The 27,110-nt window shown below is 45.4% G+C and overlaps 1 protein-coding gene across 7 annotated transcripts in view; it reads left to right on the plus strand.

Annotated features, from left to right (window-relative positions):
• Positions 1-337: 337 nt before the first annotated feature.
• Positions 338-27,110, plus strand: part of IP6K2 (inositol hexakisphosphate kinase 2) — a 29,232-nt gene continuing 2,459 nt past the window's right edge. Inside the window, exons 1-5 of one of the 7 annotated variants that reach the window (XM_060161959.1) lie at positions 338-446; positions 1,907-2,121; positions 20,815-21,142; positions 23,047-23,269; positions 24,311-24,486. In XM_060161959.1, coding sequence (XP_060017942.1) covers positions 20,941-21,142; positions 23,047-23,269; positions 24,311-24,486 — 601 coding nt within the window. In that variant the 5' untranslated portion in view covers positions 338-446; positions 1,907-2,121; positions 20,815-20,940. Of the gene's footprint in view, positions 529-603; positions 917-1,173; positions 1,320-1,906; positions 2,122-16,106; positions 17,845-20,601; positions 21,143-23,046; positions 23,270-24,310; positions 24,487-27,110 lie in introns of those variants that run through there. The other 6 variants (XM_060161962.1, XM_060161957.1, XM_060161958.1 and 3 more) reach the window with 6 other exon arrangements.

Here is a 27,110-nt window from a genome sequence, read left to right on the forward strand (position 1 = left end):
ACTTCCCAGATTGCTGCAGACTGTCTCAATGTTAATATTGAAAGTCCTGCACTCCAGGAAACCGCTGGGACCCAGGAAAAATGGTACAGTTGGCTGACCCATCTGTACCCCTGGCATCCCGTATTGCACCCCTGGGCTCGAAGCCCACCTGTCCACCCAACCTGACTTCCTTGGCCACTCTCTCCCATCGAGGCAGACAAGACTCCACCTCTCTCGCTAACCCCGCCCCATGCACCGCCCCTTCCGGAAGCCACTACAACGAATCCGGGCGCCCTAGCAACAGCGCTTTTTGGGCCGCCCAGTCCGCGAGCTGGGCTCCCGGTGCGAGCCAATAGTGAGGGGCTCCGGGAGTGAGGCGCGGGGGGCGGGGCTCGCCGCAGCGGCCGCCATCTTGGTGGGAGAGAAACAATAGGACGGAAGCTCCGCGGGACCGGCTGAGGTAGCAGGTAACGCCGGGTCTGCTCGGCCTACCGCTCTGCCGCCCCAGGGACTTTGGAGGAGGGTTTCTCCGTGTCGTCGGGGAGCGAGGTCTCTGGTCATTAGCGGTGTTCCCGGGTTTTTTGGGAGGGGCTCTCCCGCGATGATGGGAGTAGGAGAGATCTCTCAGGGTCCTTGTGGGGCCAGATTTCCCCGGGTCATTTGAGAGAGGCATTATTTCTTCAGGTTATTGGGGAGAGACGATTTCCCCTGGTTTTGACGGGCAGAATCTTACCTGGTCATTGCGGGGGGGGTGTCTCCCGGATATTTTGGTGGTGCGGGATCTCCCCCTGTCATTGAAGTCTCCAGTCATTGGAGAGGGTAAGATCTCCTGGGTCATTGAGGGGGTCTCCCCAGGACATTGGTGGCCACGATCTTCCGGGTTATTGACGGGGGTCTCCTTGAGTCTTTGGCTGGAGAAGTCAGCCCAACGCCTCAGGTACGGTTACCTGCGGCCGGCAGATGTGCAGCCATTTTGAGTGTTGAATGTCAGTTGGGCTTGTCAGCTGGTGTCTGGTGGGGGAGTCTGCACACCTAACCTTCTTATCCCAAAAAGTCCTAAAATGGATCCGGGGACGTCTTCTTATTAGTGATAAGCTTCACCATGGATGGAGCTTTCATTTCGTTCACGTTGGATTACAGACTGTTTTTTGTCTTTTGCGTCCTAATGATTTGTTTCATTTTTGGCTTTTATTCAGTTTCATATATTAAAGCCGAATTGCAGAAAAATGAGTCCAAATGTTGTGAAAAGAAAATGTAAAAACCAGTAAAATCTAGTGTTCTTAAATACCGGGGAAATAAAACTAATCACTGATTGGAATGAAGCATTTTGGTAACAAAATGTACATAGAACAAGAATAAGATAAAATCATCTGAAAAAATAGTTTTAAGTACTGAAACTTCTAAAAAGTGGTAACAGAAATGTTGCAGATCACAAGTTTTATGATACTTTGTATAAAGCACCATAATTTCAGTAGTTTTGATGAATTCTAGTATTTAATTATTTGCTGTATTAGCATTTTTAGCAGGGTAACATTTTAAGTGAACTAAAATGCTTATTTACATAGATTGCTGCTGTGGAGTTTGTGTAATTGCATCCTGTAATCTGGTGTTAAGTATTTAACGAGAAGTTTCAGGGCAGTATTGTTATTGTTTTAACTTTAACCACTACCAGAATTAGAAACTGAGCAAAATGAATACTTTATCATATTGATGTAATAGGCCAGTGAGTGGATCACTTAGTAACTTTTTCTGGAGGCAAACATCAGTTGAACGGTTAACTGTTACTCCGGCTGGTTGACCTGCTTTGTGACTTTAGAATAAAATTCTCAGGAATTCTTAGAAATCAGGTGGATGAGAGCTAGGACTGGAGTTGATACAATTGTAAAAACCAGTTTAGCAAATGTAATAGACTTCTTTTTGTTTCAAGGCTTCGCAGGTGACAGACAAGTACATGGTATACCAGCCCCATAGCTGTCTGAGCAGTGGAATGTGTGAGGAAGGCACAACTTCTGACTGATGAACCTTAACCAGTCTTCTTTGCAGAGGGGTGCAAGGGGTGCCAGAGCCTTCCGTAACACCGGAGGGAGATATCACCGGTATCTAGGCAACAGGGATGAGCCTCCCTGAGGCCAGCTTGCTGAGGTGAAAAATTTCCATTGTTTGGTTCATAAAGAGGATGCACTGGGGAAGAATTTTTCCTTTAAGTGACGTTGTTTTACCTAATGGGGTAATCACCTTAGACAAATTGAACACATTTTTGTGTAGTAGATGATTGCTTTCATGTGATTACATTTTAAAGCATGTTTTTGTTTTTTAAATTATATTTTTGCCTATTTGCATACCAAGTAATAAAAGTAACAAGTAATACTAGTGTGTTGTAATATATTCTGGTAGCAAGGAAGGGGCCTTTTCCCCCAAAATTGAATTTAGCGTTTACCTCAGAATTTGAACGAAAAGAGTCTCCTAAAATGATGGATACTTGGTTTGGGTTTGTCAACCATCCATCCATCACCAGCTTATGCAGTTACCAACTCCTAGCCAATGTTGTTTCATTTACACTCTGCCTTCCTCCCCTCCCCTTAAAAAAAAAAAAAAAAAGCTGAATTTTTTTAGGAAACCTATCCCCAAAGTGTATATTATCCAAAAGTATTTCATTATACATTATTAGTGTATCTCTAAGACAAGGAGCTACCCATGGTTTTTACACCATTATTATGCCTAAAATACAGTGATAATTCCTTAATTTTTTTTTCAAATATTCAGTCATGGTCAAATGTCCCTGATTGTCTCATTATTTTTTTATAGTTGTTTGTTCAAACTGGGATCCAGATAAAGTCTGCATATGGCATTTGATTGAAGTGTCTCTTTTGTCTCTTAAATTTATATATGCTTACTCTGTTTTGTAATTTATCTGTTCACACTGTCATTTATCCTGTAGGGGTTCCCATATGCTGGCTTTTGCTCATCACACTGTGTGCTTGAGACCTTTTGACTCTGGTGGCTGGCTTTGAAGGAGTCACACCTGTATATCTTTTCAGTGAAGAAGTTGTGTTGGAACTGCCAAGGCTCATTCAAAAGTGAGCCCCAAACCTTGAACTCTGGGGGCTGTCAGGGACCTATAGGGCCACACAGTGCAAGACCCTCCTCCTCCCTCTGTGTCATGTGGTCCAGATTTTCCATGTGGAACAGAGAGGAGATTCTTACCCTTGGCCTCCAGGAGGATGAAGATGTTTTGCTCCTTGTCTCCTTACAGACCTCTTTCTCTCACACTGACCTTGCACCCTCTGCTCACAGGCTGTTCACAATTATGGGGGCCTCGACCCAGTGCTCTTCTTTCTTTGCACATTACTCTTGGGGTGCCTTCTGCCTTCCCTTTGTAGGTAATTCCCAAATCTGTTTTCAAGTTAAGTTCACTCAAGCTTCACTCCCACTGCTTCCAGCTGTCTGCTGTACATTTCTTCTTGATTGCTTGATTATCCCTTATATTTAAGTGTCTGCAGCTCAACTCACTGTCTTCTCAGCTGTTTCTGACTTCATGAACAAAACATCCTTGTTCTGACTTGTGAAGACTCAGTATCTGACTCATCCCTCTAATTTGATTCCCTGAATCAGGGATTCTGAAGATAGGGTCCATAGTTGCCCACTCCACAAATTGTATGCAGAGTTCAGTGAGGCTGTGAATTTTCAGGAGAGTCCCACAGTTGTCTCAGATTCTCTAGGGGGTCTGTTGCTCCCTCAAGGGTTAAGGACAGTGTGCTACACTTCGCCATCTATCAAGTCCTGCTTCTTTACCTTCTCCCCCTCCTTCCTTGGTTCTTCTGTGTAGGCTGGGCAGGGCAGCTGGCCCTGTGGGTGCAGTGGAGAAGACAGGAGACTGTGTGCCCTGCCATGTATGCCACTGAGTAGGGGAGGTTACATTAAAGAGGTCCGAGACAGGTGTCTGGAGATAGCAGTCCTGTTGTCTTGGTGACCCTAGAACCTGAGGGCTGTCAGGACAATTTCCCACCACCCCCTGCCCAGCAGTTGAAGTCAGAGCCTTTCTGAAGCCAGGTTTTTCCTTGTCTCTGCCCGGTTAATTTTCCTATCATAAAATGTCGCCACCATAGGAGTATCCAGTGGCTCACATACTTTATAGGTTGGGTCAGAGTGAAACAATGGGTGAGATCTTTTAAAATCTATGCTCCCAGCGATTCTACTTCTAGGACTTTTTCGTACAGAAATACTTCACAGGTGTGCAAAGACAGATACAAGGATGCTCACTGCATTATTGTGGTAAGAAAAAAGTTGGAAATAGTGTCAGTAGGGAAGTCGATATATACATTATGATTTTGTGTGACTATTATACAGCCTTTAAAAAGACTCATATATAGACAAATGTAGCAAGATATCTAAGTCATATAGTTTAGTTGGGGGGGAAATGGCAAAACAGAGGACAGCTATTGAATGATTCTACTTATATGGGAAACTGGAGTACTCAAATTAGAGACAGCAAGTTGAATGGTGGTTACCAGGGGCTGGGGAGTAGGGAGAGTGGGATTTATTATTTAATGTGTATAGTTGCAGTTTGAGATGATGAAAAAGTTCTGGAGATAGTGGTGATTATTGCACAACAGTGTGAATGTACTTCATGCCACAGAACTGTATACCCCAAAATAGTTAAAATGGTAAATTTTATATTGTGAGTATTTTATCACTATTTTTTAAAAGTTAGGTGAGAAAACTAAAGCTGATTTTACTTGGGAAAAAAAAGGCAAAACAACACATATAGCCTGATCCTATTTGTGGAAAGAATAGAAAAATGCACTGAAGAAAATCTACAGGATAAAGAGACCCCAAACTAATAATGGTGGTCATTTTATCACACTTGTAACCAGTTTAAAAATGTCTTCTTTTAAGAGCTAAGCAGGATGTCCCTTGGTACTCCATTCTTCTGCCTGTTGCGGAAGCCCCGTTTCTTCATCCGCCTCAGAAAAGTGCAGGCTTAACATGCCCTCATCCACTTATACTGTCAAGTCCACCCTCTGGCCTCCATCTTCCATTGGACTTTTTGTAGGAACTGGAATGGTGGACAGAGGACAGCTCACGTTTGAGGAGTGCGTTGCATGTAAGGCAGGCAGTAGGCTAGATTTTTAAATCTTGTTCCCACCTTATGGCACCTACATAAAACTACCATGACTAGTTTACAGATGAAGGCAGGCACCAAGAATAGGTAAAACACCATTTATACCCAAGTATAAGGCAGGCCTCAATTTGTCAGGGAGATTTTATTTTATTTTATAATTTATTATTTATTTTACTTATTTTTAGCTGTGTCAGGTCTTAGTTGCGGCACGTGGGATCTTTTCCTTGTGGCGCGCGGGCTTCTCTAGTTGTGGCACGCAAGCTCCAGGGTGTGTAGGCTCTGTAGTTGTGGCGCGTAGGTTCCAGAGCACGTGGGCTCTGTAGTTTACAGCACGCAGGCTCTAGCTGAGGCGTGCGAGCTCAGTAGTTGTGGTACGTGAGCTTAGTAGTTGTGGTGCGTGGGCTTAGTTGCCCCACAGCATGTGGGATCTTAGTTTCTTGACCCGGGATCGAACCCATGCCCCCTGCATTGGAAGCACACAGTCTTAACCACTGGACCACCAGGGAAATCCAAGAGTTTTTGTTCTTTATGCCAACAAAATGCCCCTTGGTTAAGACTGAAATCGTTGGGAGGATGATAACTTCTAAATGTGGTATCCAGGTCAGAACAGGTAGCAAAATAAGCACCTGGTAACAACAGAAAAGTCATGCCTTGATTTGATTTTGTGCTAGTGAAATGTAGCCATTGTAGAAGTGATGTGGTCAACACCTACAGCACCCACCCACAAAAAATAAAAATGATAGGAGCTACGGCTGCCTTGCCTAACACCCTCACTGTGCTACGTCTTTGACCTGTGTTCTTTTCATTCCTGGCCACTCTGCAAGGTGGTCAGAAGTCTCATCCCACTCTGGACTGAAGGATTTCAGGCTTTGGGTTTTCTTGAAACCTTTCTGACTTGGAGACAGGCCTCCAGTACCTGCTTTCACAAGCCCCTTTGGGCAACTGGAGTCAGCCTGGGCCTCTTCTGCTTGCTCTCTGTCATGGCAAATTCACAAAACTTTCTTTGCACTGCTGGATTTTTTTTTAACTCGTCTTGTGAATGTATTTAACTGAAACTCAGGATTGATCAAATGGGAGATCATTTAGTATTACCTGTATTCTCTGTGTATCCATCTGTTTACCTTACTTGAGACATATACTTGTAGAAATTGAGTGTCCAATCCCAAGCCTAAGGAAGAGTAGAACTTTTCTTTTAATGGAATAAGATGTGTTAGAGACCAGGAGGCATAACACTTGGCTCTAGTGTTGTTATTTCTGCACTTAGTTTTCAAGAATGTGCCTGCTCGATACCTGAGCTGGATCCCAAAGGCAAACCCCCTGAGCCACATCAGTCTGTCTTAACCCCACCACAGCCCCTTGCCTTGAGCCTTGTTCATCTTTAAGATGAGCTGCTCCAGGGCCACACGGCTGCACACTCAGAAATGAGGTGGCCCCATGGGCTGGGTGTGCTTGTCATACTCTCTTGGGGAATGCAGAAATCTTGCATTGCCCTGCAATGTTTGTTTTATAGGAATAATAGACCATTTTTGTTTTACAAGTATAAAACTAACATTGGATATGCATTTTTACTATAACCTTCCCTCCTTCTCATCTGTCCCATTCTCTGATTGAGATCCCAGGTCATGTCTAAACAAATTCAGTGTTTTTGCTGAGGCTGCAGCAACATTTGTCTTGGGATTAACCTAAGTCCAAGCCTGCCGGCTTTCACTTTGGTACGCATTTGCTTAATGTGCTTTAAACTTGGTATATATGGACTGTGCCTTACTCCTCCTTCCCCTCTCATGAGCGAGAGTTCACAGTTCAGCTTCTTCTACAGGGTGCCTGTGGAGGTGTGTGGATCTGTTGGCTCTAGTGCTAAACATAATCATACTGTTTCCTTGAGAGATTGCCCGAGTAAGCAACAAAGGAAGAAGAGAGATGGATGAAGTATACCAGGCCAAAGAATGTATGTTTTTATGAACTTGAGCAACCTGACAGGAAAAACATACACCAGTAACTGTTAAAGCACTTACTTGCACATTGCTGAGATTACTGTCTACCTAAGTTAGGGTTTTTATTTTAAATTTATTTAATTTATTTTTATTTTTGGCTGCATTGGGTCTTTGTTGCTGCGCACAGGCTTTCTCTAGTTGCAGTGAGCAGGGGCTACTCTTCCTTGTGCGCTGGCTTCTCATTGCAGTGGCTTCTCTTGCTGCGGAGCATGGGCTCTAGGCGCGCGGACTTCAGTAGCTGTGGCTCACGGACTCAGTAGTTGTGGCTCACGGGCTCTAGAGCGCAGGCTCACTAGTTGTGGCGCACGGGCTTAGTTGCTCCACGGCATGTGGGATCTTCCCGGACCAGGGCTCGAACCCATGTCCCCTGCACTGGCAGGCGGATTCTTAACCACTGCACCATCAGGGAAGCCCAGTTAGTTGGTTCTTGTTGAACATTTTCCGTTTTTCTTCTGTTATGAATAGAGGTTTTACATATAAGGCAGTGAAAGATGTCCTTTCACGAACAGTGTCTGTTCTCCAAGGTGAGTGCCTCTAGAGAGACAGCTGAGGTACTTGCCAACCCCCTGCTGAAGGTGTGGGTTTTTCTTGCTCTGTGTCCTTATCGGAGCATGAGAACACACATATCTCTCCCTTAGGTTCTTTGAGTTGCCCCTGCCCTTTGTAGAACCTGTGCTGGGTTTTATGGGTGGCTTGGGATGCTGCACCTACATCGGGAGGCCAGAGGAGGACGGTAAGCCCAGGATGCAGGCTCCTGGCGCATTTGGAACATTGGACCTTGCAGAGGTGCCAGCTGCCACCTGACAGACTCTGGGCAGTGAAAAACTGATGGATATGGCCAACACATCTGGAGCAGATGAGAGCTGGGAAAGGAAGGAACAGGCTACCTCTCTCCCAGGAATGATTTATCTCACTCTCAAAGAGTGTTTTTACTTTGAAAATACCTTAGGCTCTTTGTATAGAGCCAAAGAAAGGGAATAGTGGTAAAATATCAAAAGTGGAAGTGCCCCGTTGGCCTTCCCTCCCAATCCTCACGTCTGTTGACTGACTGAAGTCATTGCCCTTCTCGCAAGCTGCGTGATTCCAAAGGAGTCAGTGTGTAGTTTGCTTCAGAACTATGGGTGCAGTTGAACTTGATTTCCCTAAAGAAGTTTTTAATATTTTGCTGTGCCTTATTTTGGAAAGAAGTCCCAGGACTCATAGAGGATGATTGACGAATGGTCATGTGTTAAGGTATAGTGCTGTGGGGCTTCCCTGGTGGCGCAGTGGTTGAGAGTTCGCCTGCCGATGCAGGGGACGCAGGTTCGTGCCCCGGTCCGGGAAGATCCCACATGCTGCGGAGTGGCTGGGTCCGTGAGCCATGGCCGCTGAGCCTGCGCGTCCGGAGCCTGTGCTCAGCAACGGGGGAGGCCACAGCGGTGAGAGGCCTGCGTATCGCCAAAAAAAAAAAAAAAAAAGATATAGTGCCGTGACCTATGTGGTGTCAGGAATTTTCTCACTCCCATATCTCGTTCTTTTCCCGGCTGGTCATGGAGGAGCACTGACTGTAGTTAGAGTAGTTGGGTGATCAAAGTTGCCATGTTGATGCTATTAGCCTGGGATGCTTAGCAGACCCCTGAGGGGAGTATTTACCTGAGTGAGGTGTTGTGAGGACCCAGAGGAAGTTGTGCCCTCTGGGCACAGGATCTGGTGTAGCGCAAGGCACACGTGTCCCTCTACCAGCAGGTACAGCCCTCATTGTGCTGGCCTGGGCGGGTTGGGGCTGCCTGGGTTCTGTGGCTGGCCATGAGGACTGAATCATTTTTGGCACCGCTAGTTTCAGAGGATGAGTTCATGTGTCATCTGGTTTGGGAACTGGCTGAGAAATGAGCAGGAGTAAACGTTGACCACAGGCAGGGAGCATATAATCTTGCCTGAAGCTAATGGACTGTTACTTAACTGGCACATGAGAGAACCATGACTAAGGTAGGAGAGTCCCCCATAGATCGAGACCTCAGAACAATTTTGGCCATAGTCTTCAAGGGTCACTTCTGCATGTTCCTGTTGTGTATGTTTCCCACATGATGGTGGGATTTGTAGTCTGCATCAGGAGGAGGAGACTGGAGATGGAAAATTGCCCTTGAAGAGGGGAAACAGGCTTTTTTTTGGGGGGGGGACAGGCTTTTTAAGGAGGACTGATAATTCTTGGTGTGTGTATGGAATACATTTAGGTATTTATAAGTAAATTTGATATTCTGATAAAGGGGACACGTGACACCTTAGAATCAATAATTTAGATTTTCTTGAAGGAGTAGTGCTCTACTTTTAGCTAGAAAAACTTTTTAAATTGCTAAAACTCTGTAATTCAAGCATTGTAACTGAGGAATATATTTCTAGGTAGGCTGAAAGCTCCTTCTCCCTGTCCCCCTCCATATTGGGATGCTCTAGTCTTTCATTCCAGAAATCTGGTCTGATGAGGCAAAGAGATGTGGCAGTGTGATCATGCTGCTGGTTCGACAGAGAAGCCTCTGAGAGGCTGCTGTTTCCCTTATGGAAAAGCTTGTCCGGATTTTTGGAACAGAATCTGCTGTTTCATTTGTCCCTCAGAATTGGTGGAAGGATCTGCATTGTTGTGACTTTTCTTGAAATACTTCCACTTACAACTTGTAGTTTCTCCTTTATTAAAACTAGAATAAAGGGACTTCCCTGTGGTCCTGTGGCTAACACTCCATGCTCCCAATGCAGGGGGCCCGGGTTCCATCCCTGGTCAGGGAGCTAGATCCCACACACCTCAACTAAGAGTTTGCATGCTGCAACTAAAAAAGATACCGCGTGCTGCAAGGAAGAACCTGCATGCAGCAATGAAGATCCTATCCTGCGTGCTGCAACTAAGATCTGTTGCAGCCAAATAAATTAAAAACAAACAAACAAACAAGAATAAAATGCTGATGGGGGGAAATGAACACCTGGTGTTGGACCCCAGGCATTTGTGTCAAGTTAATAGAAGGCTTCTGTGTCTTGTCTCTCTGGCCCTGCTGCATGCTTTGGTGGAGCCAGTGCCTGCTATGACATGGGGGTGACCTTTCCAGCCTTCTTAGCAGTGACTCTTTCATCTCAAAGTACCTGTCATTTTCCATGATGAGGCCTAGGTGATCTGGTGCCTCAGTGCACCCATCTGTAGTGGGAGTGATTCTAGTATCTACTCCAGAAGGCTGTGTTAGGAGGGAGGGAGTTACAGAACAGACTAACAGCTTGGTAAACAGTAGCTCTTTTCTCTGACATGGTTGTATCCCATTGTCACTGAAGATTGAGTTGGTCACTTTCTTCTCTGACCTTTCAGCACCTTGTACACATTTCAGGGACAGGATGTGTTGAGGTGATTATCCTCCCTTGTTTACATGTGGTCAGTCTCCCAGGGTCTCCATCATGGAGTGGAACTCTGAGCATGCAGTGTGGGTTGCATCAGGGTTTTTTGGCAGATGAGTTTAAAACCTTCAAGAGCTGAGCAGCCATCTGGGTTTCTTATTTCAGTCATAGTGAATTATTTTTCCCCCTAATATTTTCACTCCCAATTATAAAGGTAACAAACACATGCTCTGAGTTCGAGAAAATTTCAAGAAGTTTGGAACATTCAGAAAACTGAAGAGATGGGAATAACAATCTTACCACTTAGTACTGGGCAGATCCAGCTTTTGTGGTGGCTAAAGTTTATATAGTGTAACAAATATATATAATTGATTTATATAGATATATAATTATAAGTACCATCTTTAAACAAAAGAATTTACAATTATGAAAACAATAAGGTAAGAAAGTGAACTTATCTACAAAACAAAAATAGAGTTACAGATGTAGAAAACAAACATGGTTACCAGGGGTAAGGGGAGGGGAGCGATAAACTGGGAGATTGGGATTGACATATATATACTTCTATATATAAAATAGATAAATAATAAAGACCTACTGTATAGCACAGGGAACTGTACTCAATACTCTGTAATGGTCTATATGGGAAAAGAATATAAAAAAAGAGTGGATATATGTATAACTGATTCACTTTGCTGTACACCTGAAACTAACACAACATTGTAAATCAACTATACTCCAATAAAAATTTTTTAAAAAAAAGGGCTTCCCTGGTGGCACAGTGGTTGAGAGTCCGCCTGCCGATGCAGGGGACACGGGTTTGTGCCCTGGTCTGGGAAGATCGCACATGCCGCGGAGCGGCTGGGCCCGTGAGCCATGGCCGCTGAGCCTGTGCGTCCAGAGCCTGTGCTCCGCAACGTGAGAGGCCACAACAGTGAGAGGCCCACGTACCGCAAAAAAAAAAATTAAAAAAAACCCCAATAATGTAAGAAAGTAAATGTTTGGATTGAAAAAAGAAAACACAAAAAGTTACACATTTCAAAAATCAATAGTACAGTATTTTTTCCCTACATTTCTGAGCAGCATATTGACTGCCTCATTCTATGACAGCAGTGTCATAATTTTTCTATAAAAAAGTCACATAGGGACTTCCCTGGTGGTCCAATGGTTAGGACTCTGCGCTTCCACTGCAAGGGACACAGGTTCGATCCCTGGTCAGGGAACTAATATCCCGCATGCCACACATTGCAGCCAAAAATTTTTTAAATAAAGTAAATAATAAAAAGATCACATAGTCACTACTCTAGGGTGGTTAATTGTCATCTGCTTTTCATAAATTTATTTCATTTGTTAGCTGTCATTTAAATTTATTGTAGGATAACACCTGTTACAGTTTTTTAAATTTATTTTTTTAAAAATATTTATTTATTTATTTGTCTGTATCAGGTCTTAGTTGCGGCATGTGGGATCTTAGTTACCCAACCAAGGATTGAACCCCTATACCCTGCATTGGAAGGCAGATTCTTTTTTTTTTTTTTTTAATTAATTAATTAATTTGGCTGCGTTGGGTCTTCATTGCTGCGTGGGGTTTCTCGTTGTGGCGAGCAGGGACTACTCTTCATTGTGGTGCGTGGGCTTCTCATTCTCTTGTTGTGGAGCACAGGCTCTAGGCACACGGGCTCAGTAGTTGTGGCTCCTGGGCTCTAGAGTGCAGGCTCAGTAGTTGTGGCACACGGGTTTCGTTGCTCTGCGGCATGTGGGATCTTCCCGGACCAGGGCTCAAACCTATATCCCTTGCACTGACAGGCGGATTCTTAACCACTGCACCACCAGGGAAGTCTTGGAAGGCGGATTCTTAAATCACTGGACCACCAGGGAAGTCCCATCTGCTTTCTGTTATTGACAACTTAGAACAGTTTCTTTCAGCCTCACAATTCATCATATGTCATGTAAATTTTTAGGATTGTCATCAAATTTGGGAAACATGTGTCAAATTTTTTTCATATATCAGCTGTGAGACTTCAAGACATTCAACATTTTTTTATACAGTGACTCCAGGGCCTTGGGAGGGGGTGGGCAGCCATGACCCCTGTGAGTAGCTGGTATTTTTGTTTTTAGGGTTTTTTGGTGCATAGTAAAATGAACATAACATAAAATTTACCATTTTAACCACTTCTGAGTGTACAATTTAGTGGCAAAGCTGGAACTTCTTGCCAGTCTTTTCCTCTGTAAGTCTTATGACATAGTTCAGCTAATATCATAGATTATACAATTTTGTATCTTCCTTTTTTTTTTTTTTTGGCTGCCCCACATGGCTTGTGGGATCTTAGTTCCCTGACCAGGGATCCAACCTGGGCCCTGGCAGTAAAAGCATGGAGTCCTAACCACTGGACCACTAGGGAATTCCCTGTGTCTTGCTCCTTTTAATTGAAGAGCATATCAGATTGTTTTAAAAATATAAAAGTGATAAACAATGTTTTATAGTATCCTAATAGTCCATCATACACTTTCGTATTGCTGGATGTGGAGGTGAGTGCATTCACGTTGGGGTAAAAGAGATGTCCTGCCAGGACCTGATTTTTATGGAGCAGTGGTGGGAGTTTCCCTGGGGTTGGTGGTAGTTTGATGCCATATACCCATGACCCAAATGGGTCAGTCTGGTCAGCCACCTTCCTTGGTGCCTCCCACAAGGCAAACATTAACAGCTTTCTTCTCTTCCTTCCTGGCTTTATTTTGCTAAATCTCCTTTTGGTTTATTCATTTTGTCACCAGGGATTGTGCCTTATCTGCTGCCCAGCTTTTCTAGAAGTCCAGATCATGGAGGGGATAATTTTTCTCCTGCACTGTCTTGCAGAGACACCTTGTTTGAAGCTGGATGGCAGACCCACCAGCATTGCTGAAAAGGCCTTCAGCAAATACTCAGCACCAACCCCATGGCCTTTCTTTGCTTTGCCTGCAAAAGATGGGGATAATTATCTTTCAGTGATAACTTAGCAACCTGAAAGCCTTGGGTGTTTGGGATGTCAACTCAATACTAACACAGAATTTCTGAATTCTAACTAGTATATTTGTTTTAAACTAAGATAGGATTTTAATCTTCTCGTATCCACATTTTAAAAGTTTATTCTTCAGTGACCATTCTTCTGCCTGATTTTCTACAAGAGAGAATTTTCCAAGAGGTTGGTTGTCATTAGATTAAGAGTTTAGGCTTTGTTTACATGAAATGTTTCCACACCAGCAGGACCCAGATGAGTATTCAGGTGCAGGGTCCTTCATTTATACTCCCCAGTTAGTGCAGAGTTAATAAGGTGGGAGATTATAAATGCAAAATGAATACCCAGCTGATGCTCAGAATGCATTTTGTAAAGTGTGTGGCGTGCCGCTTTTTAACGATTGTACTCCCTGTGCAGTTGGTGTGGGTTTGGATAATTGCAGTGGGTGCCTTTTGAGTTCTCTGTTGATCTGTGTGCAGCAGGTATTCATGACGCAGTAGTGATTTGAGGCACATCCTGTGGAGTGCTTACTCGGTGCTGGTGCTCTTCTGGGCTCTGGAGATTCAGCAGTAAACAGAGCAGTCAAAAATGTCTGACCGGGGGCTTCCCTGGTGGCGCAGTGGTTGAGAGTCCGCCTGCCGATGCAGGGGACATGGGTTCGTGCCCTGGTCCGGGAAGATCCCACGTGCCGCGGAGTGGCTGGGCCCGTGAGCCATGGCCGCTGAGCCTGTGCTCCGCAGCGGGAGGGGCTGCAGCGGTGAGAGGCCCGTGTACCGCAAACAAACAACAACAACAAAAAATGTCTGACCTTATGGACTTTTTTTTCTGGTGGGGCAGGGTGGAGGAGACAGAAAATAAACAGGACAAATAAAACATATACTATGTTAGGTGGTGATAAGTGCTGAGGAGGAAATAAAGCATGGTTGTGTAAGGAATGTGGATGGGGAGATATGGCACTTTTAGACGGGGTGGCTAAAGAAGACTTCATTAAAGGTGATATTTGCATACAGAGCTGAAGGAGGTACAAGAGTGAGCCAGGGAGATATCTGGGGAAAAGTGCACCAAGCAGAGGGAATGGCAAGGACAGAGACCCTAAGGTAGGTATGTATCAAGCATGTTTGAGAAATAACAAGAAAGCCAGTATAACTGGAGCAGATTTGCTGTTGATTTTTCTTTTGTGATGGGTGTTTTACTGAAAGGCTTATTGGGCCATTATGCTTCTGTTTTTCTCCTTTGTGTGTAAAGTATGCTTTTGCTTTGGCTTTACAAGAATTTAAAAAGATAACTGGAACTTCCCTGGTGGAGCAGTGGTTAAGAATCTGCCTGCCAATGCAGGGGACATGGGTTCGAGCCCTGGTCCGGGAAGATCCCACATGCCGCGGAGCAAATAAGCCCTCAAGCCACAACTGCTGAGCCCGCGTGCCACAACTACTGAAGCCTGCGTGCCTAGAGCCCGTGCTCTGCAACAATAGAAGCCACCACAATGAGAAGCCCGCACACCACAATACAGAGTAGCCCCCGCTTGCCGCAACTAGAGAAAGCCCGCGTGCAGGAATGAAGACCCAACACAGCCAAAAATAAATAAATAAAATAAATTTATTTAAAAAAACCCTATTTAACAGCTAATATCTTTTAATTACAGTCTTTTCTGATTATTAAAATAATTTGTACTTATGAAATTTTTGTAAATTAAAGAAAAAATTCAAGCTGTTTATTGAAATATAATTTGTATACAATAAGATTCATTGATTTTATTTATTTTAATTAATTAATTTATTTGTTTTTTATTTTTGGCTGTGTTGCGTTGTCATTGCTGTGCGCGGGCTTTCTCTAGTTGTGAGCGGGGGTTACTCTTCTTTGCGGTGCACGGGCTTATTGTCGTGGCTTCTCTTGTTGCGGAGTATGGGCTCCAGGCGTGTGGGCTTTGGTAGCTGTGGCACGTGGGCTCAGTAGTGTGGCTTGCGGCCTCAGTAGTTGTGGCTTGCGGGCTCTAGAGCACAGGCTCAGTAGTTGTGGCACATGGGCTTAGTTGCTCTGCGACATGTGGGATCTTCCCAGGCCAGGGCTCAAACCCATGTCCCTTGCATTGGCAGGTGGCTTCTTAACCACTGCGCTACCAGGGAAGCCCCAAGATTCATTGATTTTAAGTCTATAATTTGATGAGTTTTGACAAATTTATGCAGCCATGTAATCACTGTTCCAGTCACAGCATAGAACATTTTCATTACCCCTAAAAGTTCTCTTGGACCTCTTTGCAGTCAGTCCTATTCCCCTACCTCTGCCCCCTGGCAACTGCTTTTCTACTTTCTGCTATTACAGTTTTGCTTTTTCTTGAATGTCGTATAAATGGAATCACACAGTATATAGTCTTTTGTGATGGCTTTTTTCAGTTAACATAATGCTTTTTTTTTTTTTTTTGCGGTATGCGGGCCTCTCACCGCTGCGGCCTCTCCCGTTGCGGAGCACAGGCTCCAGACGCACAGGCTCCAGACGCGCAGGCTCAGCAGCCATGGCTCACGGGCCCAGCCGCTCCGCAGCATGTGGGATCTTCCCGGACCAGGGCACGAACCCGCGTCCCCTGCATCGGCAGGCGGACTCTCAACCACTGCGCCACCAGGGAAGCCCAACATAATGCTTTTGTGATTAATCTTTGTTGTTGCTATATCAATACATTCCTTTTATTGCTGAATAATATTCCATTATATGGATACACCACAGTTTGTTTATTCATTCACCCATTTGATGGACATTTGGGTTGTTCCCACCTTTTGGCTATGGTGAATAGTGCTGCTGTGAACATCTGTTTACAAGTCTTTATGTGGACATTTGTTTTCATTTCTTCTAGGTAAATACCTGTGAGTAGGATTAGTGGGTCATATAATAAGTATATGTCTAACTTAATAAGAAACTGCCAAACTGTTTTCCAAGGTGGCTGTACTTCTTTTATTCCTACCAGCAACGTTTGAGAATTCCAGTGACTGACCCTGGTGGTATAGTCATGGGTTGTGTATGGATGTGTGCAGATGCGGGCAGTGGCTCTGGGCTCATGGAGCGGAGGTGCAGATGGTCAAGGTTATTCGTCCACCATTGGGCTAGTGTGCTTCTCACCATCTCCTGTGACTGCCCAACCCTGGGGCTTTTCTTGAGGCAGAGTAAGTAGCCCCAGCAGAGCCCGTTTGTAGCCTCATGAACCACATTCTAGATGTGTGAGCTAAGGGCCCAGGGCTTTTCATGAGTCATAGTTGTTTTATTTGCAGTATTTTATAAGTTAAGACTATTAAGGCATTGTTTCCAGCAGATCCTTAAACCAATTTGATAGATTTAGGGGGATGGGCTATGGGGGAAATCTGTGTCTTGTCCTAGGATGAATCATGTTCTGTGTTTCTTACCTATCAATAGTTTCGTGGACAAACGTGAGGCAATTTGGAAAGCTAAAATAGATGCTAAATCTGAAGCCAGTGTTTTATGGTTATTCCCTGTCTCACTAGATTCAGGGTCCACACATCACATGGACTTCTCAGTAACCATTAATATTCTAGGATTCCTGGGAAACTGGGCCTTAGACCTCAGATGTTTAAAAACCTTTAAGAGATCCAACTGCTCAAACCACATGTGGAACAGAAAAAGAGTAGCAGTGAAACAGAGCAGATGCTTTGGGCATTTTTCTTTCTTCTGACCAGGCTGAAGCCACTAGAGAAGAAGCTGATCTGGGGTGTAATCCTTGGGAAGTTGATCCTTCATTTTCCCACAGGGATAGGGTCTGTAAGGGACCCTAGAACAAAAGCTGCATTTCTTTGTCTGAAGCCCCAAATGTAAGAAGTATGTTGTATAGAGAAGCCATAGTTATCTTCATATTGAGAGATTGAACATAATTGAAATCAAAGAATCACAAAACAGGACTTAACCTTATTATGTGCAATGCAATGATTTTTACTGTTTTTTCCTATTTGATTAAAACAAACTGCTGGTTACCAGAAAACTGGAACCCAAAGGGAGCAGGGACTTGGAATCTTCCTCCAAGCAATTGAATGGCAGAACTGGGACTAGAATCTGGCTCCACCTCCCTACAGGATCAGTTTTCTCCCTAATTCTACCATTTAGGAGTTTCCTCTGTCATCAGGCTTGGCACAGGCGAGAAAGGGCCTTATTTTCCTTGTCTCTCTACCTAAGATGATGATTCTTCTCCGAGGAGCAATGTCCTGTGGACTGCCAGAGTTGGGTGCTGGCGGGAGGGTTGGCAAGGTTCCGTGTCAAGGTTCCAGCAGCTAATGAACACACCGGAGACCTGGGAGAAGGAGGTATAGACCCTCACTGGGCTTTTCAGCCTCTAGCCACACCCACGAACCATACTCCAGAGAGCTGCCATTGAAGGACCAGTTTTTGTTTTGGATTTTTCGCTGGAGGTGGGGAATGGGTAAGAGAGATGCCTGGAGAGAGATTTTTTTTTCTACTTAATTGAATACATTTAAGGAATCTTGAACAGAGTTGGAAAGGGATTGCATTGGTGTCAGCATTGCTGTAGTAACAAAAGGAGTTTTACACGTTTATGAAAGGTTTGAATTGTGTTTCTAAAGTCTGGCCCATGGGGAGCATCTTGTGCTTTCACAGTTTAATAATTATGGTACCTGGTTCTTGCTTGGGTACTGGCAGACCGATCATGAATCAGTAGCTTTCCTTTGGTATTGCTCTTACTCAAGATGTCTTTTTCACTACTGAAAAACTGGTGTGAACTGGTCTCTATAAACCTAAAGGGCTTGCGTGGCCAAGCATCTCAGAGCTCCACCTTCCGGAGAGAGTCTGGAATGGCTGGAAGGTACTCATCCTTCGAGCTGATTGACTGTGTTGTGTCTTGGGACTCCTCACAGCACATGCCCTCCTGAGGGCTTCTGTAATGAGAAGGTAGTGCCAGGTGAGAAATCAGAAGCTTTGGTATTCTGCTCTTTGCATATAGGAAAGCTTATTGATTCTTAATCCTTGAGTCCAATGGGCGTTCTCTCTGAAAGGAAGAGATTAACACCAGCTAAACTCTTTATTTATTTATTTTCAAAATTAGTTTATTTTTTGGCTGTGTTGGGTCTTTGTTGCTACGCGTGGGCTTTCTCTAGTTGCCGCGAGCGGGGGCTACTCTTCGTTGTAGTGCATGGGCTTCTCATTGCGGTGGCTTCTCTTGTGGTGGAGCACAGTCTCTAGAGTGCGCGGGCTTCAGTAGTTGCGGTGCATGGGCTCATTAGATGTGGCTCGCAGGCTCTAGAGCGCAGGCTCAGTAGTTGTGGAGCACGGGCTTAGTTGCTCTGCGGCATGTGGGATCTTCCTGGACCAGGCCTTGAACCCCTGTCCCCTGCATTGGCAGGTAGATTCTGTACCACTGCGCCACCAGTGAAGTCCCTAAAGAGGCTGCTTTATAAACAGAAAATATAAATACATGGTGAAAGCACTGTCACAGGACAAGATAAATGTCCCATATACTTTCTTTTTTTTTTTTGGTACACGGGCGTCTCAGTGTTGTGGCCTCTCCCGTTGCGGAGCACAGGCTCTGGACGCGCAGGCTCAGCGGCCATGGCTCACGGGCCCAGCCGCTCTGCGGCATGTGGGATCTTCCCGGACCAGGGCACGAACCCGTGTCCCCTGCATCGGCAGGCAGACTCTCAACCACTGCGCCACCAGGGAAGCCCTGTCCCATATACTTTTAAGTGCTATACCAAGGCAGATGTGCCAGAGACCTTGGGCCCCAGAGGCAGCTGTGTGGGGGCATCCAGCAGATTGAGGTTCATTTGGAAACTGTGGCTTCTTGTCCCTAGCCCTGGATGAGTTTCCTCAGCTCCCAGAATCAGCTTCATTGTTTCCAACAGGGAGAGAGGTGTCTATCTCATAGAAAGTATCCCGAGGACCATATGAAGTAAGTTCCTATAGTGAGCCTAGCATAGATTGGGGTGCTTTACCCACCTTAGAGGACAGTGGGCAAACCTCCAGCCAACCCATTCTCACCACCACCATCTCAGTTGGAGTCATGGGAGTTGGAGGAGTTCCCAGTAAGAAACCTGTACAGATACTGAAATGTAGCCCAAGCCCCGTTAGTAGTGCTAGTGGCAACTGTGTAGTCTGTAAATTATAGACAGAAAACAGAAGGAGGTTGACAGACCCTGAAACGGTCCACAGGCGCATAGAGGTGTGCTTTGCTGAGATCCAGTGTGCTTGGGGATCTGAAGTCAGGTCTAAGTTCCTGGATCTCAGTGAATGAGACCCCTTAGTGCCCCAAGAATGCAGCTTTGGTTTAAAGGTGTGCCCCAGCTTTTGGAGATCTGGATAGAACAGATAAAAATAGTTGGTGACCTAGAACACTGTGTATCTTTTTAAAAGGAGTTAGCCAGCCTTGATCAGTTGTTTTTCGATACAGACGTTAATCATTAAAGCTAGGCCCAAGCTCCACTGCTAATAAGGTTAATGGGGCTTGTCTTTGGCCTTGAGCAGGGAAGTGTGTGCACCCTGGGGGAGTAAATCTTACTAGTTGGTGCCTAAGTAGGTTTTCCCTTTAAATGCATTTTATAAAAACATAATTAATGGGGCTTCCTTGGTGGTGCAGTGGTTGAGAGTCCGCCTGCCGATGCAGGGGACACGGGTTCGTGCCCCGGTCCGGGAAGATCCCACATGCCGCGGAGTGGCTAGGCCCGTGAGCCATGGCCGCTGAGCCTGCGCGTCCAGAGCCTGTGCTCCGCAACGGGAGAGGCCACAACAGTGGGGCCCGCGTACCGCCAAAAAAAAAAAAAAAAAATTAACGACCAAGAGTGAACCCTAATGTAAACTATGGTGCTGTATCAGTGTAGATTCATCATCATATGTAACAAGTGTACCACTCTGATGGGGGATATTGATAATGGAGGAGGCTGTCCATGCATATGCGGGGCATATGGGAAATTTCTGTATTTTCTCAATTTTGCCGTGAACCTAAAACTGCTCTAAAAAAATAAAGTCTATTAAAATATATTTATATAATTAATGGAGGGACTTGGATATAAATTACTGTAAGTTTAACAATTTTATTAGAAAATGGTAAGATTTAATCAGGATATTAGGCTTGAAATTGTGATTTTACCTAAAATCACAATTTCGTCGTCGTGGCTTCGCGGTAGTGGCTTTCTAACGCCTGGTGGGGTGATTGGGGCTGTTTCGGGGTCCCGCAACCAGTCCCTGCCAGTCGGCTTCGGCCCGCGGGGGAGAGCTCTGGCTGCTTGTTTCTGTGGGAGGAGGCGGGGACGAAGTGGGCGGCGTGGGCGGGACCCTGCGGGAGCTCAGGCTGTTTTGTCTTTCTGCTGGAAGAGGAGGGCTAGCGCCTCTAAGGCGGTTCCTGGCCCTTTCCAACTCCGTTGTCACTCTTTGCTTCCGGCAGAGCGTCCTGGCCCACACAGCCGAGGAGCTGAGGCCAGACAGACGGACGCACGGACAGACGACAGAGGACGCGCTGGCCGCTGCACCCCGCTGCCTCCCCCTTCTCCCTGCTGCCTGCACCTGGAGGATGAGCCCAGCCTTCAGGGCTATGGACGTGGAGCCCCGCGCCAAGGGCATCCTGCTGGAGCCCTTTGTCCACCAGGTCGGGGGGCACTCGTGCGTGCTCCGCTTCAACGAGACGACCCTGTGCAAGCCTCTGGTCCCGAGGGAGCACCAGTTCTACGAGACCCTCCCTGCGGAGATGCGCAAATTCACTCCCCAGTACAAAGGTGAGCCCCCAGCTGCTGTAGGGGTCGCCAGCACCTGGCAAGGACATGCAAGGCGTCGCGGCCAAGGAAAGCCCAGGCAGCCATCCCCGGAGCCCTCACCCCTCCCACTCACTCTGTGTTTTCCCTCCTCCTTCTCCTCTTGGCCCTCCGCCCAGCACCTCACACCCTCAGTTTTCAAGTCGCGGTAAGATTGCTCAATTCTGTTTTGTTTTGTGGGTTTGTTTTGAGTTTATTTTTGGTGGAAGTGTAGTTGTGTTTTATGTTCAGGTGTCTCTTTATCTCGGTAACCCATAGTCCCCCATGAGGAGACATCCGGGGAAGACTTTGGGAGGATTTTACCCAGAATACTTGCCGCCTGCTTTTTGTCCTCCAGGAAACCAGAAGCCCTGTTGATTAGGTAGGCTGGGAGCAGAGTTGAGTCAGATGGAATGCAGGAGTGGGAGGCTTGTGCTGATTAGCTGAAGCCCTTTGCTATTACGGAATGTCCCCGAAATGGCTATATTACGGCAACCCTTTGATTCACATGTGGTGACTCTTTCTTCCTTTTTATAATGCATTTTGGTGGGGGTGGGGGGGAATCAGCAACCAATAGCATGGTGTGGTCTTTCCTGGGGAGGGCGGAGATCCTTTGTAAATCAGGAAGAATCCATTAAGGAAAATAATTTTAAAGTTGCATTACCTGGTTATGCAAAAGACTCTTGAACAACTTGGGTTCTTCTGGAACTGTTGAAACATGCTCTTTGAAGACAGAATGTACTGGGCGTCTCTCTTTGTACTCTGAATATGCATGTGTGTTGCGGTCGGGGTGGTGGAGTCGGGGGCCCTCACTTGGTCCTTCTCTGTTGTTTTTTCCAGGACAAAGCCAAAGGCCCCTTGTTAGCTGGCTGCCCCACCCCCATTTTTTTCCCCGGTTCTTTTCCCATGGCCACAGGAAAATGTGGTCCCCTGAATTCCCCACCCCGGCTCCTCTGCGCCCAGAGCCAGGTACCACCTCAGAAGTGTCGTCTCTCTGAGCACGCATTCCCCTGCAGCAAGGACTGAGCAAATTGAGTGATCCCAGGCCACAGAGGCCTGGGAGGAAAGGTGTTCAGCCAGTCGGCTGTAAGGCACTCGTCGGCACCTGCTGAAACACTCTCACCTGACAGCCCCCTCCTCAAAGACTGTCTAATTACACATGGCAGGTTCTAGAGACTCGGGGAAAGCTGCTTTCAAGGCCACTACGCGTCTGTGCTCCCAGCCCAACCCTGTTTGCCTTGTGTTCATTTTGTTCTTTTGTGACATGAGACTGCAAAGACCAATAAAGCAATATATTCAAGAAGGGCAAAAGGCTTGGGGTGCCCAGTGCGGGGGCACTGCAAGAAGCCTTTGCTAGGGTGTCTTTTGTGCTGTGTGGTTTGTTTCGTTTGCTCCTTTATTTTGTTTTGCTTGCCCAGTCTTCCCTTACCGTTGGATGCTTCTTACCCCTCAGGCAAATCTCTGTTCAGGCTCTGCTTTAAAGCAAGCCTCAAGGCTGTTGGAGTTTCTGTTTAGGGCCTTAAAAATTCCCACAAGATATAAAGAGCAAATGTTTTTACGTCTCTCTTAGGGTTAGAAGAATTACATAAAAATTAATAAACATTTTCAATGATGGAAAAATGTGTCTTGTAATTCTTTGGCTCTTGCCTTGTTGAGTGCATCAGAGAGGAAGACTCTCGGCCATGTTTGCTCCTTAATTGCTTGTCTTGTATGGTGTCATCTTTTCTAGATGTTTTGATATTTGTTAGGTTTGCAGATGAGTTTGGGGCCTCTGGCAACATAGAGACTAAGGAACAGGGTAAGAAAAAACTAAACGTTACAATCATGTTATTTGTAACACATCTTCCTGTGGAATTAAAAGTCCTCTCTGTTCCTCACCCTTCTTCCAGGTGTGGTATCTGTGCGCTTTGAAGAAGATGAAGACAGGAACTTGTGTTTAATAGCATATCCATTAAAAGGGGACCACGGAACTATGGACAGTGTAGATAACTCAGACTGTGAACCAAAAAGTAAGCTGCTAAGGTGGACAAACAAAAAACATCACGTCCTAGAAACAGAAAAGATCCCTAAGGACTGGGTGCGCCAGCACCGGAAGGAGGAGAAGATGAAGAGGTGGGTATAGACTGAGAGGAGACTGAGCTCCGTGGGAGAGGAGGGATCTCAGTTACAGCCCAGTCCCCTAGGGCTAAGGACTCACACTATGGACTTATCAGTAGGTACCTCGTCACTCAGTGGTCAGTTCCCACATGGTGTGCCCAGCTTCTCTTTAATTGACTCTGAGTTATATCATGCCATTTCGGGTAAAACAACTGTAGTGGCAGCTGTAAAAAAGTTTCAGTCACTCAATCCTCCTGCATCTGCCCTGTGCCAGGCCCTATGTGGCATCCTGGGGATGTAGCAGTGACCCAGACAGAAGCCATCCCATCACCTCAGGTTGTTCACTGATAGTGGGAGACAGAATGGTCAATTGGGCATCCCCAAATCTTGGGGATCCCCGTAGGCAGAGCGCTCCAAGTGCCACACCTTGGCAGAGCTTGTGAAAAGATAAATTATATATATATTAAAAACGTAGCTAAGTAGATTGACTTATTCTCATGGAATTTCAGTCTCCAGCATTCTGAGTCAGGGAACCTGGATGTTCCAGAAGCCAGGGGGTGTACTACTTAGAAGAAGAGGGCAGTGAAGGCTGCCTTGCAGGGTGCGGGCTGGAGGCAGAGGTTGTTCTTTCATCGAAGGTTTTCCTTACTGTAGAAAAACAACTGTAGAAAAACAGCGAGCTGACACACCCCCCCCTTTTTTTTTAAAAATCAGCTGTCTTGGGACTTCTCTGGAGGTTCAGTGGTTAAGACTCCGCACTCCCAATGCACAGGGCACGGGTTCGATCCCTGGTTGGGGAACTAAGATTCTGCATGCTGCGCAGCCTAAAACATTTTTAAAAAAGAAAATAAATAAATAAAGATTAAAGTTTCTAAATCAATCAATCAACTTCGAGGTATAATATACTATGGTAAATGAAGTGTTTACTGTGTGCACTAAAACAACCACCACATCAAGGTATGAAACTTCCTATCACTCCAGAAAGTTCCTTCATGCCTTTTTGCCCCTGAGTTTTGGTAAGACATTATGATTTATTGGCTCCTTGTCTCTTTATAGCCATAAGTTAGAAGAAGAATTTGAGTGGCTGAAGAAATCTGAAGTCTTGTACTACAGTGTAGAGAAAAAGGGGAATGTCAGTTCCCAGCTTAAACACTACAACCCTTGGAGCATGAAGTGTCACCAGCAACAGTTACAGAGAATGAAGGAGAATGCAAAACATCGGAACCAGTACAGTATCCTTTGTTCATAGGGCATCTCTGCCTTGGGGAGAAGGGAGGGCAAGTGAGAGGAGACCCTACGAGCTTGGAGAGAGAAATTGAATTTTTTTTAGTCATGGTTGTGCTAGGACACCCTACGTGGTAACTGTGGGCATATATTACTTCCCTCGGGGCCAAAGGCTGGTCTGGGAGTGCAGGTGCTGGGGAGGGAGTCTGATGGGTTCCTGGGGGTCAGGGGCACCTCATGGAGGGACCAACCTGCACTTGGGGGGCTTTAGCCTGGAGTGCAAGGACCTGGTTCATGTTTTCAGACTCCTACAGAAGTCCCCAAATAGTGCTTAACTGCCAGGGTCTGCGCTGGGGTAGGACTGACCTTTCAGTCTGGTTCACCAGGTTAGCACATGAAGAAAACACAGGGTCCTTTCTTTTTTTTGGAGTCAGGGAACCTGGATGTACCAGATAGAATAATGCATTGAACCTCGAAGTACCAGTCACCAAGGTTCAGCAGTTGGTTAACCCAGTCATGTCAGTCTCCTGTCATGACTGTCTCTATACACCCAGCAGCCTCCAGCTGAACACTCTCTGAAGCAAGTGTCAGATATTTCATTTCATCTATATACACCTCAGCATGTATCTCTGAAAGATAAAGGTATTTTAAAACATTAATACCATTATTACTCCTTGAAAAGTGGACAGTAATTCCTTACTATCAAGTATCTAATTTGTGACCCCATTTTCCTAATTGTCTCATAAATATTTTTGTTGATTATTTGCTTGAATGGGGATCCAAATGAGGTTCACACATTGCATTTGGTTGAAATGTTTAAGTCTTTTAAAATACCCTTTCTGGTTTTTCTTCTTGGAAATTTCTTGTCTAAGAAACTGGGTCTTCTAGAGTTTCCCACCATCTGGATTTTACTGATTACATCCTGTGGTGTCTTTTACATGTTACTCTTTCCCCTCTGTTTCCATTGAGTTGATAATTTTATCTACAAGCTCGATCAGATTCAGGTTCAGTTTTGGGGGGGTGGGGGCAAGAATCCCTCAGAGATGGTACTGTAGCTGTCCATCGGGAAGCACGGTGTTTTGTTGTCTTTCTCTTTTGTATTGCAGTTGCCTTAGAGCCATTTTTTCATTAGGTGATTTTCTAATTTTGTCATTCCTTTTTCATTCATTAGCTGGAATCCTTCTGTAAAGAGAAACTCTTCCTCATCAACTATATGCTTATCCTGAGGTATAGTTCATATAGGAAAGGCAGGTTAAGAGTTTATTTTCCTTTGTTTACTAGATTTAGAATAAAGAGATGGTTTCTTAACACCCTCCAAAGGTGACCAGTGAGGTTTTCAGCATTGTTATGAACCCATGAATTTAAACATATTTGACGTGTTTTAGTCCATTGCAGTTATCTTTACTGATGCTCAAATTGTCCCATGCTTGGCAAGTGGGAGCCTTTCAAAATAGGCTCCTGAGTCATTTTGACACAATCACAGTAGTCTCTGATGGCTGTCTTTCCCATATGAAGAACTGGTACAGACTCGTGTATATTTCATATTCCAGATGTGAATTCAGTCATTCTTCTACACCAGGGGTTGCAAACTTTTTCAGTAAATGGCCAGTGAATATTTTAGGCTTTGCAGGCCATACACTGACTGCATCACAACTCTGCCATTTGTACCCTGAAAGCAGCCATAGATGATAATGTAAATGAATGAATGTGGCTGTATTCCAGTAAAACTCTATTTATGGTCACTGAGATTTGAATTTCATTCAATTTTCATGTGTCATGAAGTATTACATACAGTTTTTTTTTTAATTCTTATTTTTACTATGTTTTTTTTAACATCTTTATTGGAGTATAATTGCTTTACAATGGTGTGTTAGTTTCTGCTTTATAACAGTGAATCAGCTATACATATATCCCCATATCTCCTCTCTCTTGCATCTCCCTCCCACTCTCCCTGTCCCACCCCATACAGTTTTTGACCTCTTAGAAATATAAGAATAGGGCTTCCCTGGTGGTGCAGTGGTTAAGAATCCGCCTGACTATGCAGGGGACATGGGTTCAAGCCCTGGTCCAGGAAGGTCCCGCATGCCACGGAGCAACTAAGCCCGTGCGCTACAACTACTGAGTCTGCGCTCTAGAGCCCACGAGCCGCAACTACCAAAGCCCACGCACCTAGAGCCCGTGCTCCGCAACAAGAGAAGCTACTGCAGTGAGAAGCTAGTGCACCACAACGAAAAGTAGCCCCCACTAGCCACAACTAGAGAAAGACTGTGCACAGCAACAAAGACCAACACAGCCATAAATAAATAAGTGAATGAATGAATGAATGAATAAAAAAATATATAAGGGCTTCCCTGGTGGCGCAGTGGTTGAGAGTCCACCTGCCGATGCAGGGGACACGGGTTCGTGCCCCGGTCCGGGAAGATCCCACATGCCGCGGAGCGGCTAGGCGCGTGAGCCATGGCCGCTGAGCCTGCGCGTCCGGAGCCTGTGCTCCGCATATATATATATATATATATGTGTAAGAACCAATGGACCTCCCTGGTGGCACAGTGGTTAAAAATCTGCCTGCCAATGCAGGGGGCACGGGTTTGAGCCCTGGTCCGGGAAGATGCCACATAGCACAGAGCAACTA

This window comes from Lagenorhynchus albirostris, chromosome 10, assembly GCF_949774975.1.
Source record: "Lagenorhynchus albirostris chromosome 10, mLagAlb1.1, whole genome shotgun sequence".
In the NCBI taxonomy this organism is placed as follows: domain Eukaryota; kingdom Metazoa; phylum Chordata; class Mammalia; order Artiodactyla; family Delphinidae; genus Lagenorhynchus; species Lagenorhynchus albirostris.